Here is a 20,101-nt window from a genome sequence, read left to right as displayed (position 1 = left end):
GGAACGGGTGGAGGAAAGTGTCAGGTGTGATGTGTGATAGAAGAGTTTCAGCTAAAATGAAAGGAAAGGTGTACAAAACTGTGGTGAGACCAGCGATGTTGTTTGGTCTAGAGACAGGTTCACCGAGGAAAAGACAGGAGACAGAGCTGGAGGTAGCAGAGATGAAGATGCTGAGGTTCTCTTGGGAGTGACCAGGAAGGATAGGGTCAGGAATGAGTACATCAGAGGGACAGCACATGTTAGAGGTTTTGGAGATTAAGTCAGAGAGGCCAGACTGAGATGGTTTGGACATGTCCAGAGGAGAGATAGTGAATATATTGGTAGAAGGATGCTGAGTTTTGAACTGCCAGGCAGGAGGCCTAGAGGAAGACCAAAGAGGAGGTTTATGGATGTAATGAGGGAAGACATGAAGGTAGTTGGTGTGAGAGAAGAGGATGCAAAGGACAGGGCTAGATGGAGGCAACTGAATCGCTGTGGCGACCCCTTAAGGGAAAAGCCGAAAGGAAAAGAAGAATCCCCAAGGTGAAGCTAAATACATTCTGACATCCTCTGTGAACCTGGAAACACATTCACAGTTAAGGTGGTGAGTTAACATATTGACGGTTGCAGGAGCACTTGGTAGAAGTGTGATTAAAGAGGTGATAATGTGACGCCGCCACCGGCTTCCAGTGCACGACTGGCTCATTTGGTGAGCATGACAAATTATTGGGGGTAGTATGCAGAGCGCAACCTGCCAGGTCACCGTTGTCTTCACGAAGTTCAAAATAAATTAAGCTTTAGGAAAGTAAATACAAACAGACAGGCTGAAAACATGACAGCAAGCCAAAGCCTATAAAATCAAATTAAGCATATCGTGATGTACTGTTTGGTCCTGCCCCCCTCTTCTGCAATGTTTTTGTAGAGAGTGATTGATTTTTTTAGGATGTAGCAATGAATGGGCAGCTAAAAGGCTTAGGGAGGGCTGTTTAAAAGACACTGACAGCAGTAATCCTTTTACTCCCCCCTCCAAGGGCTGCAACCAGAGCCAAGACCCAGAGGGAGGCTCTGGTCTCCAGCTGAGCGGTACATCCATGTACACTCATATGTACAGAGGCATGAATAAAGGCTGGGGCGCTAACTTCTCTGGAGGCTCCAAAGCGTCCTTCTGTGGGAGCTCAGGAGTGTTTTATGATCGTTTATGTCAGAACGGGCAAAATGTTATTCCAGGTTTTCACTTTAGTGTTTTTACATTATTCAATGAAGGACAACATGCACACACAAAACAGAAAATACAGAGCACACCAAACAATGTTTCATATATACATTATTCAACACAGACCCAGTCTGATAAAATGTTCATACTTTGATCCTTGAGTTCATTCTTGTGCTAAACATTTTAATTTACTGTAATTCTTAACATGCTGGCCTTATGGGGCAAACAGGATGTTATGTCATTGGTGTCATTTGTTTGTGTGTTTGTTTTTGTCAGCAGTAAAACTCACAAAGCCTCACGTGGAGTCCAGCGACATTCTGTGAAGCGGTCAGGTTACGTTAGGGTAGGGCTGCAGGGGAGTGACTTGTTGATGCTTGTTAGGAAGATTGTTTGCAGCCAAATTTTTATTTTTTAAATTTTTTTACTTACACTATTTGTGGACTAGTTGCTATGGTGGAAGTACATGCTTGTGCTCCACGAGTGCCCTCTAGCCTAGAAATAGTTTTTTTCATGTATGCCTGAGCATGAAAATAAAAAACAACATAACAGGGATTCTTCAAACTAAAATAACTATGACAGTGTTAATTCATCACAAAATATTTCCAGTGGTTTCAGACAATTGCTTTGTAAAAAAAAAAAAAAAAAAAGATTGTATTTTGGTCCATTTCGATTATTCAATCATTCAGAAAGATCTTAGGCATCTACTTTCAATCTGTGATGACAAATGTTGAACTATGTTCACATTTTCAGTCCGTGGGTGACATCTGGAGTGGTGTCAAGAAAAAAAAAAGTACTTAACATTTGGAAGCAAATACAGTTCCCATCTGTTTTTAAACCTGTAGTCTTTCTTCTTTCCGGAATTTAACTTTTTTTTTTCAGAGTATCGAAGGCTCTTTTTTCCTTTTTTAGGTGTTTTGGGTGTTTCTTAAGTTATTTAAAGCCTGTTTCTCAAGTTTTGCATCTGTGTCCACCTCCGTGCATGACACATTTCATACCTTGCACGTGTTTGAACGCCTGACTGCCATCGTGTCTACCTCTGATGCAGTTGAAGCCCACTGTGTGTCGGTCTTTGTTTGACCTTGTCTTTACCTGTGCGTTGCTCTCACTCCCTCAAGACATTCTTGCCTTGTCAGCTTTTCTCAGGGCTTTAAAAATTCACGCTGCTTACATATTTAATGCATGTTGTTTTTTTAAACTGGTCCCAAAAGTAAAACTACTTCTGGTTTTGGCAGCATGAACTCTGACTCGGATCGCTCCTGCCACAAGGAGGAACTTGTAAATTTGGCTTCATTAGAATGCAGAGTCATAATGACAAAGAGAAAGTAGGACGATGATGAAGGCATCAAAGAAGATTATGTGATGTGGGTGATGATTAAGAGCAGGAGGATGACTGAAATAATGATAATGATGATGGCGGGTGAGAGGAAAAATAGAGGAGGGACAAGAAAAGGATGTGAGCAATCTGACAGAGGGCAGAAGGAGCAGAGAAGAAGAGATTCACCCTCTGGCTGCTGCTGTCTCTTCCACTTTACTCCACACACCCTGACACACACACACACACACACACACACACACACACACACACACACACACACACACACACACACACACATACACACACGTTCGTCTCCCACCGGTTGGTGTCAGTTTAATTTTTTGCCTGTGGCTCTTTGGAATAGCCAGATGTTTATCGGCCAATGACAAGTAGATACAAGACAACAGAAAGGAAAGACGGCTCTTACGGCGCATCAAAACGAAAAGAGAGTAAAACATAGACGAGAGTTCCCACTTACTGTGCGTACAGATGTAAACAGACTGAAGGGGGACTTTTTAAGAATGGAACATTAAAGAGAAAGAAAAGACAGGCTGACAAGAAGAGTGGAATGATGAAATAAAAAGAGGAAATGAGCCGACAGGGATGCTGACTTTGACTTCTCTCAGGAGGAGCTACACAAGAATACTTATGGAGGTCAGACGAGAGATGGCCTACTTTTATTAAATCTACCACAGTGAAACATCAGAGCAGCTCTTTTGTTTGGAATGTCTCAACTACTTCCCCACCCAAAAAACAAACAAACGCCTGAGTGTTCTTATTTCAAAATACTATCTTATTTACTAAACTTACTAACAAGTCATGCTTGCGTTTCTTATTTACGTAGATGCAACATGGGAGATCAGGAGAAGGTCCAATGTCATTAGGAAGAAAACATTGAAAACAGTCCGATATTCCTACTCAGAATATGTGTCATACTATTCAATAACAGGCATTTTCTGTTTCTTAGCACACAGAACTAATACACAATTACAATTATTTTTTTTTATTATCATTATTATTATTATTATTATTATTATTATTATTATTATTATTATTATTATTATTATTATTATTATTATTAACATTGATATTATAATTATCATTACTATTATTATTATAATTATTATTATTACTACTATTATTATTATTATTATTATTATTATTATTATTATTATTATGTGTATTGGTAGTTGTCTACTATAAAAACAAAGCATTTAGCAGCTTAACATCTGGATGATTTCCATTCACAGTTTGTGGAGACCAAAGTGGATCAAAAAGCGCTTTGGTGGCTGCCCTTATGTTTGCCATGAGGGCAGAAACGTGACTCACTATTTGTGTTAACATTGTCTTGAGTTTGCTGAAAGTTTACATCGATAACTGTTAATGCATTCAATAAGATCTTCAAAATGTCAATGACAATATTTTGCTAACAGACACCAGGTGATCAGAAACACATGTGCTGCTCTATGCATGTATGTGTGTGTGTGTGTGTGTGTGTGTGTGTGTGTGTGTGTGTGTGTGTGTGTGTGTGTGTGTGTGTGTGTGTGTGTGTGTGTGTGTGTGTGTGTGTGTGTCTATACGTGTGCACACCTGCAAACGCTGCAGACAAAGCACTTGGGGTGGTACGTGCGTCCCAGAGCAGAGACCACCTCTCCGGTGATGAAGGAGTCGCAGCGGTCGCAGCGGGTGCCGTACAGCCGCTGGTAGTCCGCTGTACAGATGTACTCGCCCTTCTTCTGGAAGAAGCCGGATCGAGCCAGATCACAGTTACATACTGTGGAGAGAGCAGGGAAGAGAAAGGATGACTTCACCAATAGATGCTCACAGTAGGAACGCTCAATAAGGATTCCGATTTCTATGATATGCTCATCAACTGAAATAAAAAACATCCATTCAACATTTTCTCAGTCTTAACACCTCTTTTCTTTTTGTATTTGTATTTTTTCCTTCAACCACAACTGCTAGTGAAGTTATTCCAGCTCTAACCGGTGATGATGAGCATATTTACTCTGACAGGAATATAATTATATAATTAGTGGTAAAGACATTTTTTGCTAAATAATGCGAACGGGGAGGCAAAACAGCAAATGTGCAAGTTCTCAGTGCGTCATCAGAAAATGAACTACAGGCTCATTAAAGATCAGCAGAGAACTCATCAAAACCCTTGCTGCGTATGCACAACGTAAATGTTCAGTTTGTGTTGCGCTTCTCTATTTAGTGTATACTAAGCAGGAAATATGGGCCACAGCACCACACCACGCAACTGAGAGGGAACTCCAGTGGGAGTACTGTAACAGCATTGAGTGTGGTTGTCAATCTCTGGTTCCGCCCAGTGTATGCAGTTCACCAACAGACTGGAAAAATACAAGTCACTGATGAACGTCTGGAAAACAACTGAAAACTGCATAAAAAAGAAAAAGGTCAAAAACTTTACAGAAGGAAAAAAATATTTTCATTGATTGAAATTCATGCTGTAATTAATCAATAAGCCTGAAGGCAATGACTTCACCCACTAGCTGACACTGGCACCATTATTACACAACTACAATTACACAAGACAACTACAACCATCATGCAGCAGTTCCTGCACTAATCAAGAGGTGAAATTGTGATGCTCCTGCTTCCATCTAAAGGTAACAAAATCCAATTAACATGTTATATATGCATAAGTTAATATGTCATATTCACTCACAACTGGGTGGCTGCTTTCTCTATACAAATATTTACTGCGCACATATAAAAGTGCTATCATACTTCAGTACATTTTAAAAAGTGTCAAAAGTTTTCCTCGATCCAATCAGAGACAAAGATGAAGATGAAGATGAAACTGTAAGCCTGCAGCTGAACTTAAACACAAGGTAAGTGTAGACTGAAGATATGCTCAAGACTTCAGAAACAAGGCAGCAGGAAGGTAAATAAACCGAGAACTATTAGGAGAGAGTACCGTTTATATTCTTCAACCATTCAGTAGTGAAACATGCTGGAACAGACAACCTGAGGGAAGGATCTGCGTGTTTTCACAGGGCTGCACCACAAATTGAAACATGACAGCCAAACATTTTGCTAAAGCTCATCTCATTGTGCTCGCCCAGCAGCAATTAATCCTGAAAGATGTTTTAATCCTGACACAGAAGCAACGACTGTCAGCACGCTATAGGAAAATGTGGAAAAACTGTTAATCATGGTGTTAACAATGTCATGTCCGCTTACAAAACGCTACCGGGACACAAGGGTTGACTGTGTCACGCGTAAATACGGTAGTGGACGCTTAAAACCTAAAGCATCTGTTTGTGGGAGGATGAAGCATCTTGAATACCAACTGGCTGTAAATACACAACTTCATTCTGACTACTGGAAGGTTTGAGAGTTCAGACAGACACGCACGCACACACACACACACAAGCATAAACCCTTCAAAGGGGCTCATTTAATCTCAAGCTGTTTATGAGTGGAGCATGTTGACTTAATGGTGCAATAAAAAACCAATGGGCCTTCTCTTAAAAACAAAACAATCCCAGCTCCCACAGGAGAATGGAAACACATAAATCCATCCCCGATGAGATGGGACCGTGTGTATGCAGAGATGGGATGATGAAATGAGACAACGTGGATTGTGACACATGATGACGGATCTTTATCACTGTGAGCGGTCATGGCCATCAAGGCCGAAGGGAAGGAGTGAGAAAAGTTGAGAATGAAAAAAAGTGGATGCATGAGCTAAACTTTAAAATAGCCTGTGTATAAAAATGTATGTGAGTGTGTGTGTGTGTGTGTGTGTGTGTGCGTGCGTGCGTGTGTGTGTGTGTGTGTGTGTGCGTGCGTGTGTGTGTGTGCGTGCATGTGCAGGCCACATTTCCACAACCGCTGAACAATGGCACAGAACTTGAAAAAGTGTCCCTGCTGCAGTCAAACCAAACTAACTCCAGCTCTCACCAGAAACCCAAATCACAGGCTATCTGATGCCTTCGTGGAAAAGTGTAAATCTTTCCAGAACTACTTGTAGTTTGAAAAAAAAATCTTTCTTTTGAAATGGTCTGTTTCATCAATTTAGTAAAAGCATTTTTCACTCGAGATCTAACACGCTGCTGTTATATTCACCTTCTCTTTTATTCTCACTTTCTCCCAGCCCCTTTTTCACTCTCCCTGTCTCTCAAAACGACTTTTCAATCTACTCCCAGATTGATTTTGAAATGACGGGAATCTGTTCAATTAGCCTAATGCACTTCATTAACATACGAAGGCCGAACACCGACATCCAAATGGATCTGCTCAGACTGGATTGGATTGGCTGTCGCTGGTTGATTCACTTCTTCTGGTCAATCACATTGTTTTCTTCTGATTGGGCAATTGGCTGATTGAAATGAGGGACGTCCCCCCCTCCTCAGTTGCCATGGGTGATGTAAATCTTCCACAGTTGCCTTTGGCACAAGGGCAAGGATGGAAGGATGAAGGATGTGGCAGCGGTGGCACATTTTAGTTTTAGTGATCAAAAATATAGAATTTTGATTCAGTGAGTATTTGACAGAAACTAGTACATTAACATTACGTACATTAAATCCAGTGAGAGTTACGTTTTTTTGAACAAAAACTTTTCTTTTTAAGTCCTTTCCTTGAAAAGCCTCCCTAAAAGAACCTCAGTTTTGTTTTGTTTTTTGGGGTTTTTGTACAGGCGACGTGAAAGCAAGCCTCATTTCACAATTGTATTTCATTTTAATCGTAACCATTAAGCAAAATCTTGAAACTCATCCCTCCATATGTCGCCAGCAGAGTGGGTGGAGCTGGGTCAGAGCGTGGCGTCTCTACTGCTGCAGAGACGTGGGTTAGCTTGGCTCTGAGAAGAAAGGCTTTGGTTACAGATGCACAACCAGCACCACATGGTGACACCCACACACAGAAACAACGTGCCAACACAACCAATGCAGATTCATCTTGGTTTGGTCTATGATCCCATTTATTTTATGTTATGGTTATTTGTGACAAACGTGGAAATCATAGTAATAGAATTTAGTTAATGAAAAGTTTTATTTATAAGAGAACTACGTATTCTTTGTCATCAATTCGCTTCAAAAGCCAAACATAATCAGCTTTGCGACATCAAAAACTTCATTTAGATTTTTTTCATCTCACCCTGAAAGACCCTCTAATGAGGAAAACTAATAGATTCTACTTCCCTCCTTCTTATAGCTCCTTTATGCCAATGGAGGAAGTTATCACGGAGCGATCATAAGTCTAGTGATTAGAGGTTAGCATGTAGGCTGATGTCTGCAGCTGTGGTCATTAGAACCACGCTGATTAGGCGCCCACAGGGGGTCCGCGTGATTGGGTATTTATCTTCAGCCAACAGATGCAATTAAAATTCCCTTCTCAAACTCAGCCCGGTCCGGAACCCCCAAAATAGTTCTGATACTCCCCATCTTCTCCTCCCCTTCTCTTTCTCTATCTTTCCATTTTAAGACCGCTTCCAAATCTTTGTGGCTCTGAACACGAGGGCTCCACTTTGTCTCTGTTCGAGTTTTTCTTTTCTGACTACAAGACTGCAATTCCTTCCTTGCTTTCACAGTCTCACCACATTCCCCCATAACCTCTCGCACCCGCAGCTGTTCATTCAACTGTGAGATCTTTAAAATGCGACATTAAGTAAATGGACACACTCTGTACAGTAGTTCAAAGTAACCCTGCAAAGCACTGGGGTTGTTTTATAACTGCTGTCAACATCATGCTAATTTCTAAAGTCTTTTCCCAAGAAAACAGTGGCTGCTAAGAGTTTAACAGAGTTATGTCTGTGTAGCAGGGCCGAGGCAGGATTCACCTCTTCAAACCCAATTCTGTGTAACCAAAGTGGAGCCCAGTCTCCACTGCCCTCCCCCTGTCACCTGGATCAGAGCCCTGTGACAGGAGGAAACACTTCAAGAGGAAATAATGGGTTTTCAAAGTTGTGCCAAATCACAGAGTGGGAGAACAGTTTGCCAGACTGGAAGAAGAGTAACACAACAGTCACAAAATAGACACAAAGACTGAGGCTTCCTGCAGCCAAAAAGCATTGAGCACCAAGTATAGCTGAGGGTAGCAGGAGCTCCATACTGATAAATTTTGATGTGACAGCATCAAACTACTGATGCAGAAGGAGAAGTTCAGCAAAGGTTATCTGATCCTTCCTCTGAGGTTCCTCAACTAAATTTTCCTGCCTCGTCGCAAAGATTTGATGCAAGAAGGATATCGCTTCTGGTGACGGAAATATCCCAATCTCACCATCCAGCATCAACAAGGACTTACTGACCGACAGTCCCATCCCTACTGAAGAGCGGGATCAGAAAACAAGAGGAGAATTTGGTGGAACAGCAACATGGAAGAGAGGGAGGGATGGAAGCAGCGAAGGGCTGAAGCAGAGAAATGGTGCGTGACTGACAGGGTTCCCCTCGTACTGGGCGGTAGGAGTTGATGGAGACAGATGGTTGCCTGGAGAAGTCGCTTCATATCAGCAGACCAGCCCGTAACTGGGGCCTCAAGCATTTAACTCTCTGTAGACTGGTTAGACAGTCAGCTGAGGGGAAAGAGCTGTGAATGGGATCACATAAACACAGGGGTAACCAAACTGATGGATGGGATTACTGCAACCCACACTATAAACACTATGCCTCCAACTATGAAGCACATATGGTGATTGAGCACATGTGATTTACAGTAGTCTGTAAGTCAGAAATCACTTCACTGAACCAGACAAGCAACTACATGTCAATGTCTCTCTCTCTCTCTCTCTCTCTCTCTCTCTCTCTCTCTCTCTCTCTCTCTCTCTCTCTCTCTCTCTCTCTCTCTCTCTCTCTCTCTCTCACACACACACACACACACACACACACACACATGCTTGAAGTCAATAGACAGGGTGTCAATGTGCACCAAATCCTCGTCATTGTTCCTGAATCCTGGAGAGTTGGGTGGGGAAAAAGCGCTGCTGCCTGCCACGCTCCCTTCTCTCGCCACCCGAATCTCTCCCTAGCAACCAGGCATTGGCGTGGTGATTGGACCAACGTGCCAGTGGTTGCTATAGTTACAGGAAGCTCCCCTTCCCAGTAACCCCCCACTTTTCTGTGCATCTCTTTTTTGTGTTTCCCATCATAACCTTGCTTTGTTTTTGTCTTCAATCCTCTTGCTATTTGTCATTTCATCTTCACTTTCTCTTTCTGTAGATCTTAGATTGCCCCGCCATGACAGAATAAAACTGTTCCGTAAATTGGTTTTATTAATCCTGAGGCTGAGTAACGGAGAGATAATGATATCCAAAGGGAGATTAAAGTGACGGAAGAAGGTCTGCAAAGAAAAATGCAAAGGTGTTGCAATATTGCAAGGGAATATCAGCAGGAAATGGAGCATTAAGTCAAGTCGCTCTGTGTGTACCTGCTGATGCCTTCATGGGGCTGCTGTATTAGAAAAATATCCTTTGTCTCTTCTAATAAATTACTAATAGGAGCATCCTGAGAGTTTATTCCTGAATGTGTTTCTGTTTTTCATCTGCTCTGGACAGATGGAGTTCATGATTCTGTTTTGTTATTTTTGTACTTTTTTGTTAATCTGATTCAAACACAAGAGGAAACATGAACGCATTTTTCACATGTGATTTATGTGTGTGGTAGTTTTGCAGTTGTGCCACAGTCGGGCGGCTGTTTCTGCTGGAATCATAAAGTGCCAATTATGCTTCAGAGGGAGGCTAAATGTGGTCAGTATGTCATTAGGACAATATGCCCAAGTCATCCCTTCTGCTGGTAATACAACACCACATCATCAGCTTGGTGCTACGCTAAGAAATGCCACAAGATCCACATAATCTACACTCAGACACCCCCGCTGCCTTCTCTCTGTCTGGAGTTAAATCTGCTAGCTGGCTGCTGTCGTGGACATCTTCCAGAGCCTTTTCTGGAGTTAATTGGATGGACGCTGTGTAAAAGCTCTAAATAAGAGGTTAAATCCACAATTTAATTGTTTTTCTGACTAACCTAGAAACGACTCACAGACTTTATGACACAGATAAGGCAATCGGATGTGGATTGACCCTCTGGTGAAATGGTATTATACAGTTTAGTCATTAGCCTCGAAATCACATGCCACACATGCCAATGTCATCCTGTCCCAAGATGAAAAATTGATTTTATGCTTGGGTGACTGTCATCAGCAAAGGAAGGAGGACAGTAAGAGAAACAGAGGGAGAGAAATGGAGAGAAAGAGCAATGGACGACAAAATGAAAATCCAATCATAAACCCTGCTTCTGCATTCAAGACCATTCAACTTCTGACAAAATAGAGTCGAGCTGATAAAAAGCTGACAATAGATGCAGACAATAGAGGCTGGATAGGTGTGGAGAACCTGCCACATGTTTGTACATGAGGTTTCAACGTGAACAATAAACGCTTTACAAAACTGCTGAGTGTGCAGAGGTCAATACAGGAGAGTATATTATGGAGCAGAGGGTAGACACACAATAGTGCCCCGTTGCCTCATGGGAGGTGGAGAGTTCTCTGGAACATGAGATGCCAGCTGTTTAACATGATGGACCTCTGCTGTGAGGGAAGTAGAATCAGTTAGTTATTACACTCAAGTTATGAAGTAATGTTTAGATGACATACACACACACACACACACACACCATCCCCCCACTCCCTTCTACTCTTGGCTGCTTGCTTCCTGTGTTCAACCCTCGTTTTCTCCACGGTGTAGAAAAGTGCTTTCTGATTGGTTCATGGCACCATAGAGATACTGAGAATATCCACCAACCAGGGCCCAGATGCCCCTTCACATCGTTGCCACAGCAACCCCTCACAACGACAGTAAACTTGCACAGATATCAATGTGTACGATAGTGTGTGCATGCATGTATTGTGTGCACTGTATACATGCATTGTCATGTGTGTGGCAGATATACATAGGGACCAGCTAACCAAGAATCCTCTCCCATCAGCACCTCCACACTGAGACAGTTTCACAAACAATTTCTCGTTGTTTCTCACTGCAGAGGAGCTGACCTTTCTGTGAGCACTTTTGGATGTTTTCTTATGTAAAATGTCCAACCTTTGGAGTTATTTTTTAGCTAAAAAATAACTCTAAAATGTATTTTTTTCTCAGTTCAAGCAACAGTAACACTTTACCCTTTAAAGTCACTGTCTGGCAGACGTTTCCAAGATTTGAGGAAATGGAAAAAGAAACAAAAAATGTGTGTCTCAAAGACATGAATCTTGAAATAATCTGAGCTATTTATTCATTAATGTGATGCAAAACACAATATTTTAAAAACTTTTTGCAAGCTGACTTCCTTTTTGTAGTGTTTTATAGTTTTACTTTTTCCCCCCATGCAGCTAGTGAGACTCAATATCAAAGTAACCCTTGTTAGGGAGCAGACTACAGCTAGTGAACAAAGTGGCATAAATTTCTGTCTGTAGTTTAAAAAAAAATGTTGCACAGATTTCTTCCTAAAATATCTAGTTGTCCTTTTTGAAAATCATGTGAAAATACCTGCAGCTAATGAATGGCCGATAAATTTTACTTTAGAATTAGTGCCATGATACTGACAAACTTTCATATGCCAGCATGAAAAAACAGAACTTCATTTGTTGATATTTTATTTTCAAATGCAGACATACTTTATTTCAGACGTGTACTCAACAACACAAATGTTCGGTTTGTCCAAACAATAAAAAAAAAAAGTCCTTTTCACCAGATAATTTTACAAACACTGACATTTTTATTCCTGTAAACTTCCAGGAGTAGTAAGCCCCAACAAAAGTTTGTTTTATTGTTTTTACCGGTAGCATCATGGACTGCTGTTAAAAAAAAAAGGGTTGATGACTTACAGTTCATATAAAGTTCACATATCTGGCCTGTATACAATATTTAGAAATAATCTATTTCTGAGATGGGAATGCATTCCCAAAAAGTCTAAGATGCTACAAAAAGATGATATAAAGAGTATGTCTTTCTGTCAGGTTTAGTAAAAGACGTGGGATTATGATTATATTTTGTTAGTTCTCGTTTTGTTGCACTGCACAGCCAGCTGAGACAGTTTCCTTTACGACCAAAGGAGAATCTTCTCCCAGTTAGCGCGCTAACAAGCTGCCTTAGCAGGAACCCAAGTCCCCTGCAAGGCACCTCTGATCTGTTCCAACCCCCACTGGGAGCTAACAGTAGCACACAGAACACACTCCAGGAGATGGGACGAATGAGGGAACAGTGTTTGTCGTACGATATGTGTGTGTGTGTGAGTGTGTGTGTTGAGTGTGAGTGGTTGTCGTATTTCCAGTCTAGGGGAATCTGAGTCCCATCTTATTTAACTGCCCACCCCTGGGGCACTTGGTAAGACAACACCGGCTTTTGTGCGATCACTCCGCTGTTTGTTTCTAACACTTGTTTTGTTGTGTCATTACGGATTACATTCCCATGTCTTACCGGTGCAGGTGAAACACTTGACGTGAAAATGGGTGTCCTGTACTCGTACCACCTCTCCCTTGCATACTTCCCGACATCGCTGACAGCGGATTGGACCAGAACTTCTTTCATCACTCATAGAAGCTTGTGGATATGCTGCTGAAGACAAAAAATAAAAAGTTATTTTTCCATTTCAATATACTGTACTTTGCAACCTGAACTGACCATCTTGCCCCATGTACTCACTGTTAGGCCTGTGAGCTCTAGGTTTCTGGAACAGCAGGCATGTATCAATGAATCAATTAACTCTTTCTGACCGACAAAAGCTCCCCCGTGTCTCATGAGTGAATGTCTTCATGATAAATGTGATGGAACATGGTGGACGGCAGTAATTGCTCCAACGATGTTTTGTCCTTGTAAGAGGACCAAAGCCTCGCTCAAACCTGGACTGGGGGACCAATTTCTGTACCCCAAACCAACTGATTCACCAAAGTGAAACAATTAGCTTTTTAAAAATCTAACAGTTGTTTGTTGTTTGTCTGATTGCTTTTGTTGTAGTAATGTTGTGTTGCTTATCTTTGATGGCTCAGAAAATTCTGAATAGAGATCCAACTCTAGTTCTAGTTCTACTCTAGGCACATTACAGCTGTGAGCAGATGCTTATTTGTGATTGGATCAGCCAAGACAGGTTAAAGGCAGGAATGAAGACGTGTGAAGCATGAGTAGAACTTCTACAACACAGGATGTGACGTCTGTAAAACCTCCTCTAACCTGTTGGGTTAAGAGGTGATGCTCCAGGATGCCTCCCACACTGTCTCTTCTTTCAGTCACTCACACAAGCTCTCTCTCTCTCTCTCTCTCTGATGTGCACACACACACAGACACACACACACAAACACACACACCCTCTACTGTCTCAGATTAGAAAGTGGATGGATCCCCTTACCTTATTATGCATTAGCTCACATGTCTGACTCCTGACTCGTGAAAGTCAGTTCTCACTTGAAGCCTACAATAAAAGTAAGATTGCAAATATTTTCAAGCAAGCAGCTTTAACTGATGAATGTTCTTAAAGCGTTTTTCAACTAATAGAGACCCTTGAAAGGTTTCATCAATCCTCTAAGCTCTTGCACAAGCACAGACCCCCAGTCTCCAAATACTAAACCTGTGGCAGAACAGCTGAGCCCTGACTTTGCCTCATCTTCCTCAAGGAGCATTAACTGTAGCGGCATATGGGCCGGCATGACAGAGCTCCTGATTCCAATTCACTGGATGAATCCTGAAGGACTCGCATCATTTATGAAGTGTGCATGCTTCCCAGCACACTCTCTGCAGTATGTGTGTGAGGGCATCCATCCATCCACGGGTGCAAGGGAATCTCTGTATGAGTGTAGTTGTTATTTTTCTGTTTGGGACAGGAGTGTGGGCACTGGAAATATGCAAGCATGATTAATTCCCTCTCACCATCTCCCACACTCAACATTCGTTACCTCATTGTTCCCCTCACAATGCTGGCAGTACCGGTGGAACCCACTACCCTGCTTGTCAAATAATAACCCCTTGGAAGGAGGGTTTTCTGTGTGTGTGTGTGTGTGTGTGTGTGTGTGTGTGTGTGTGTGTGTGTGTGTGTGTGTGTGCGTGCGTGCGTGCATGTGTGCACCAGTCACTATTCAAAATATGTTGCTTTATTTTGTAAAAGCAAATGAGCTACATCGATAGCAATGGGTGTGAATGAAAGGTAATGGGAGCAAAAGTCACAACAAGGAAGCCTGCACTATAATCATCATGGATATTTATTTACAGCGCAAACTTTTTGAAATTAGTGAAAAAACAACAACTCTGGAAGAGCATAAGAGTCAGGAAAATGTATGTTCAGGAAACAGCATACAGTCCATCAAACTTGAACCAGTTACTGAATGTATTCATGCATGAATTCTACATGGTTGTAGCGTTCATGGAAATCGACAGGAAACAAGAGATGAGTCCTGCTTGTGTTATTTCATGGTGTTTCACTGAATAGACACATTCAACTTGTGCGTGCTATAAGATGGTCCTCAGCAGAGAGTTCAGGTACAGAACCAGCTCCAGAGTGAAAGCATTGCATAACTCTATCAAAGCAAGTTTACTGTCCTTGAACGCAGCAGAGCTCTCCTCAGAGTTCTTGAACGGCCCTCCGCTCTCTCAGGGCCGCTCTCTCCTGGTCTGAGATGTTGAGTAATTTTATTAATGATGTACACCAGACTACAGGTGTAATCCACTGTAGTCTGGTGCCCAACACCTCAGGAGAGTGGCGCCTGGGGCAGCCAGGTGATCGCAAAAAGGCCAGGGTCAGAGACTCATGCTGGGATCTCAGTCTCAAGGGATGCTGGGAGATATGCGGTGATGGGTGAGTGAAGAGTAGCATAAAGAATCAGAGAGAAGCAGTTCAATGTGATGCTGATTGGTTCATCACACACTATAAAACTATTCACTCTAAATTTACAGTAAGGAATGGTAGCTTCATCTAAAAAGAATGTATTTTTACAGCTTCTTCTTGAATTTAAGAAGAAATGCATTTAATTTAAAATATATTTACTGTTCATTACTTTGTTATTGTAAGTTTACACAACAGTGGTCAGAGTTTGACAAATAAAGTGCATATTTACAGTATAAAAACTCTGAATCTACAGGATGCATCCCATATTAGATGAAAATTAAAGAGTCTTACGATAAAATGATGAATGGGCTGCAGTTAATTTTACACAGGCTACTATAGAATGTGAGGCACCACCTGCTCAACAGGAGCAACAACCATTTACAGAATGATTGACAGAACAATGTAACATGTAGACGCAGTCGGGGATTGAACCACCAACCTTCCACAGATGGCCGCTGTACCTCCTGAGCCACCAGTGATAATTATATAATTACCACTGAATTAAGTACAAATTTGATATCAAATTTTAGCTTTGACATTTTCCTTTCACGTTTTCATGATGCTACGCTGACGGCTGCAATTTAAAATGCAGTCAAGCCTTTCTTATGATACAAAGAACTACTCAATTCAGAAATTCAAGGAGAACACGATGTATAAAACTGGTCCAATCTACAGCGTAAAGCATGTCTGTAAAGCAGCAGTTGGCCAGAAGCCTCCCTGCCCCCACCTCCCTCTTCGTCTACCTTCGTCTCTGTCAGGACCTTGACCAGAGGCATACATCAGAGCAGTGATACTGTCCAGTGTTATCACAAACACAGTCACCCTACGGAGGGAGAGAAAGGTCAAACTGGCACCGACTGAATGATAACTCCATCATACCGGAAACCAAGGTCATTGTGGCTTCAGGATGTAATACACAATCTGACCATGATGGTGTAGCCCTGATCTGAATTAATCTACTTTTTATTTTTATTTTATCCATTCAAATTTAGAATTATATTAGAGTTTACACATTAAATAGCACCTAAAAGCTGTTTCCACTGCTACTGCGATCCTCATAACGTTTTGTACATAAGGGTTCAGCTGCACATAAAGCATACAAATATGTTCATCGTTCTAGATCAATATTTTATTTATCCTGAAGGAGATTCTATAATGTGTTAAGAGAATATACTCCCAGTCATTCGTGTATACAAGACTGGTCAAATGGAGGCGAAGCGACCTTTGTAGTTTATATGTATTTTCCAGTATTTTGCATTAACTTTTCCAGCTAACATTTGTTCGACATGAGGGAAACCTTTCTCCAAAGAAAACAAAAGTGATGCTAGGAGTTCTGCTCGGGTGTGAAACATGACATCTATCTGGAAGCCTCTGGCGCCTGCTTGTCATTTGTGACTTCATTTGCTGGAAATGGTCATGTGATGGAAAATTTCGTTTGGAGGGTGTTTTCTGTTTGTGGAACAAGATTAAATGTTATCAGTGAAATCACTAAATCTATTTGTAATCAGGAGTGTTTGCGAAAAAAAACAACATGTTTCAACAAATCTATTACTGTAAATGTTGAGAAATATCACAGATCGAGTGAAAATCTGGATTCATCCTCTGGATGTGATTTACAGCTGTCGTCATTTTGACAATCCAACAAACAGTTGAAGAGATGTTTCTGTCTGGACAAACATTTACGTGTTTGTCTGAAAAGACGTCGCCTACAAAATAAACTAAAATATTCCCTTCACAGTTATGTTGCATTAGAAGGTGAATGTTTCTGTTAAGGCGCCCACATGGGAAAGCCCTTCAGACTAACCCTGCGTGATGCTTCAGAGCAGACAGCAGAGGTGTCAGGGCCGTCTTTGACATATTGCTCTGCTGATTCCCTCGGGTCCCTGAGCTCAGTGATCAGTATATTGATCAACATGTGTTTTATTGTTCCCCTGAATTGACCTGATTCATCACCGGCTAAAACTGTGTCATTACTCTACTGTCAAACATGGGTTTTTGTTAAATCAAAGTCCTTTCCACCTGAAAACCCTCAGTTTTGTCTGCCAGGCAGAAAATAGGAGTTTGTCCAGTTACACAAACACACGCACACACACAGACACACACACACACAGCTAAGTGACAATGAAAAGCATGAGAGACATAAGGCCCAGTGGATGAGGACAGTCACAGAATGGTGTGTAATTACTGTGTGTGTTGTGGCCTCAGGGCTATTACACCCAGTGCAGTGGAAAACACTGAGCTCAGACCTGCCAAACAGGCCCAGTGATGTCCAAACCTTCAGACTGCTCAGACAGGAGGTGAACACATGCTTGACTGACTGGAGGGATGACAGGAGAAGGGTTGTCCTGTCCTCAGCTCTGACGCCTGCTGAGTTTTTACGCCTGAAGTCAAACTACAGCCGCGTTTCTCCACCATCTGTCTGCTGTGACAAAGCTGACAATGGACATGTAAGTTGAATGTGGACATGAAAAGGTTCACAAACCCCATAAACACATGTCAGTCGTATGTCCGTTTGTGCATTTCTCTTTCAAACACAAAAGCTTGAGAGAGCTCTCCACATGTTGGCTGCGTGCGATCCTCCTCGCTCGCCTGTTACCAGCTGAGATGTCACAGCTAAACAAAAGAATTCTACACGTATTCTCTACAACACCACTCCCAATGCACACCTGACTGCAAGTGACAGTCAGGCGAGGATCGTCACCGGAGGGTTTAAGAGCACTTAATGAATAATGTAGCACCACACAATGACAGGCTAGATAATGAATGATGCAGTAATACTTCCTGCTGTGGACACGTAACGGCCTCAATAACAATGAAGACACCCAAAAGACTTAGATGTTCAAGCGGTTTGCCTTGTGAATCAACTAGTGATGTAAACACACAGCTGAGCAGAAAAGACCTGATGAGAAAATCCTGATTCAGCTGACAGGGGATCAGGGTCAGTCAGCTGACACAAGGTCAGCTTATCCCAGCAGCCCCTGGGCCGCTATAGGGAATGTTGGACAAAAAAGTTCGGGCTATTAGGCCAATTAGTCGTGCGCTCCATCACAGCGCAGGAAACTCCACGACACTTGCCCAGCAGGTCGGAACCCTCCGACTCAAGACGCTTCCCGCTCCCTTAACAAATGTGTCGGAGGACAGGTGGGCTTTTATTATGAAGAGGTGACAGCTGAGCGTTCGGGGGTTCTGGAGGCGAGGTTGATGGCGTGGAGGCTAATGGTAGAAGTGTGAAGAGTTAGGAAGAAAAACAAAAAAAACAATGAAAGACTGGAGAACCAGACATGTGGGAAGGCCGAAGCAACAGCTGGCAGGGTGACAACGTCTCCCCAAATTGCTTCTCCAAGCATGAACTCTGAAATGCCACTTTGACCTCCAGATATTTTTAGCTGACAGTCTATATACTGTAGTTTCACAGCAGTTCTATCTTTTATTGGGTGCACATTAAATTGAAACTATTATTATGGGAAGGAATGAAAACACACTTAGTTCAACCTTAAGATGTGATTTTTAAATTGATTTTAAATTGAAAATTTGTGTTTTCATGTGAAGGAATGAAAGCACACTGAGTTCAACCTGAAGATCCCCATCACATTTAGACAGACCACTGTTACTCCGTGATATGTTAGTTCTTTCTGCTCTCATCTCTTGTCCCGCTTCCAGTGGAGACACAACGCGCACAGGAGACGACTTACCGCCGGAGCTCATGATGCCCAACGTGTTCTTATCTAAAGCAAAGCGTCGACAATAATCCCATAAAGCGAGTGATGATCAGTTTACTCCTTCCGAATTGAGTCATTAAAATGAATATCCAGTGATGCGCATATCTCTCTCCCTCTCTCTCCGACACTGCTTCCAGTCAATTCATGAGGAGATGAACAGAGCTAGAAAAATGTAAAAGAAGAAAATAAAGGGATTGTATTATTAGATATGTAGAAACACCGGTGGAAATCTCAGCAAAGCTCCTTGCTCTTCCTGAAACTGAATGTTTGTTGGCTGATTTATTTATTTTGTCCTCCAGAGAAACAGGCGGCACACCGTAGCGCAGGTCCCTCCTTCACATTTTCGCCCCTGACTGATCTCAGCTCGGCCACGCGCTCCCTGGCTGGGTCCTGCCGCTGTCACCGCGCGCCTCTCGCGCCAGGCGCTCGACAACAGCACACCTTTTCCGGTCATTATTTTCAAAATAAAATTTAACGACCTTACTAATGCGGACAAATGACTGCAAAACGGAACTACATTTACCGGTAGTGCTTAGACAGGAGTGGATCATTAATTAAATGAAATTCATAGTACAACTAAGAGTTCAATATGATTAAAATAAGAAATACAAGATGTTAGAAATACAAAAAACAATGGACATAGAATAAAAAGCATTTCAATGCATACCACCATCAGTCAAAAAAAACAACAACAACAACACAAAAACAGCTATTTTAGGACTTCAATAGAGCAGGTCAGTTGTCCAAGCACCAAAACAACAAGCACAAAGAAAGTAATACCACCAATACCACCCAAGCAAGGTGGGTAGTATTGGTGATGAAGCATTAGAACAGATCCCAGGTCTGGTTGGGTGGCTTTGCTTTACTTTACATCCATCCAACTATTTTCTTAAAATTGCAATAATCTCATCTACATCCACCTTGCGGGTCACAGGTCTACTGGCTACAGGTGAAATGTGGTACACCCCAGATAAGACGCCAGCTCATCATAGGGTCACATGAAGGTCAAACAACCACTAACACATACACTTACATCTGGACAATTTGTTGT

General features: G+C 42.0%; 1 protein-coding gene across 10 annotated transcripts in view; it reads right to left on the bottom strand.

The window, feature by feature from the left end:
• ablim3 (actin binding LIM protein family, member 3) overlaps nucleotides 1-19,385 on the bottom strand; it is a 38,419-nt gene extending 19,034 nt beyond the window's left edge. For 7 of the 10 annotated variants that reach the window (XM_068326157.1, XM_068326158.1, XM_068326161.1 and 4 more), the window contains exons 1-3: nucleotides 19,024-19,385; nucleotides 12,937-13,074; nucleotides 4,098-4,281 (exon numbers count right to left, since the gene is read on the bottom strand). In XM_068326157.1, the coding sequence (XP_068182258.1) occupies nucleotides 4,098-4,281; nucleotides 12,937-13,074; nucleotides 19,024-19,036 (335 nt within the window). In that variant the 5' untranslated portion in view covers nucleotides 19,037-19,385. Of the gene's footprint in view, nucleotides 1-4,097; nucleotides 4,282-12,936; nucleotides 13,075-13,161; nucleotides 13,264-19,023 lie in introns of those variants that run through there. The other 3 variants (XM_068326159.1, XM_068326164.1, XM_068326163.1) reach the window with 3 other exon arrangements.
• Nucleotides 19,386-20,101: the final 716 nt, after the last annotated feature.

Source organism: Antennarius striatus, chromosome 10, assembly GCF_040054535.1.
Source record: "Antennarius striatus isolate MH-2024 chromosome 10, ASM4005453v1, whole genome shotgun sequence".
Lineage (NCBI taxonomy): Eukaryota > Metazoa > Chordata > Actinopteri > Lophiiformes > Antennariidae > Antennarius > Antennarius striatus.
Note: the sequence above shows the minus strand (reverse complement) of the source record. Positions and strands in the feature narration are given on the sequence as shown.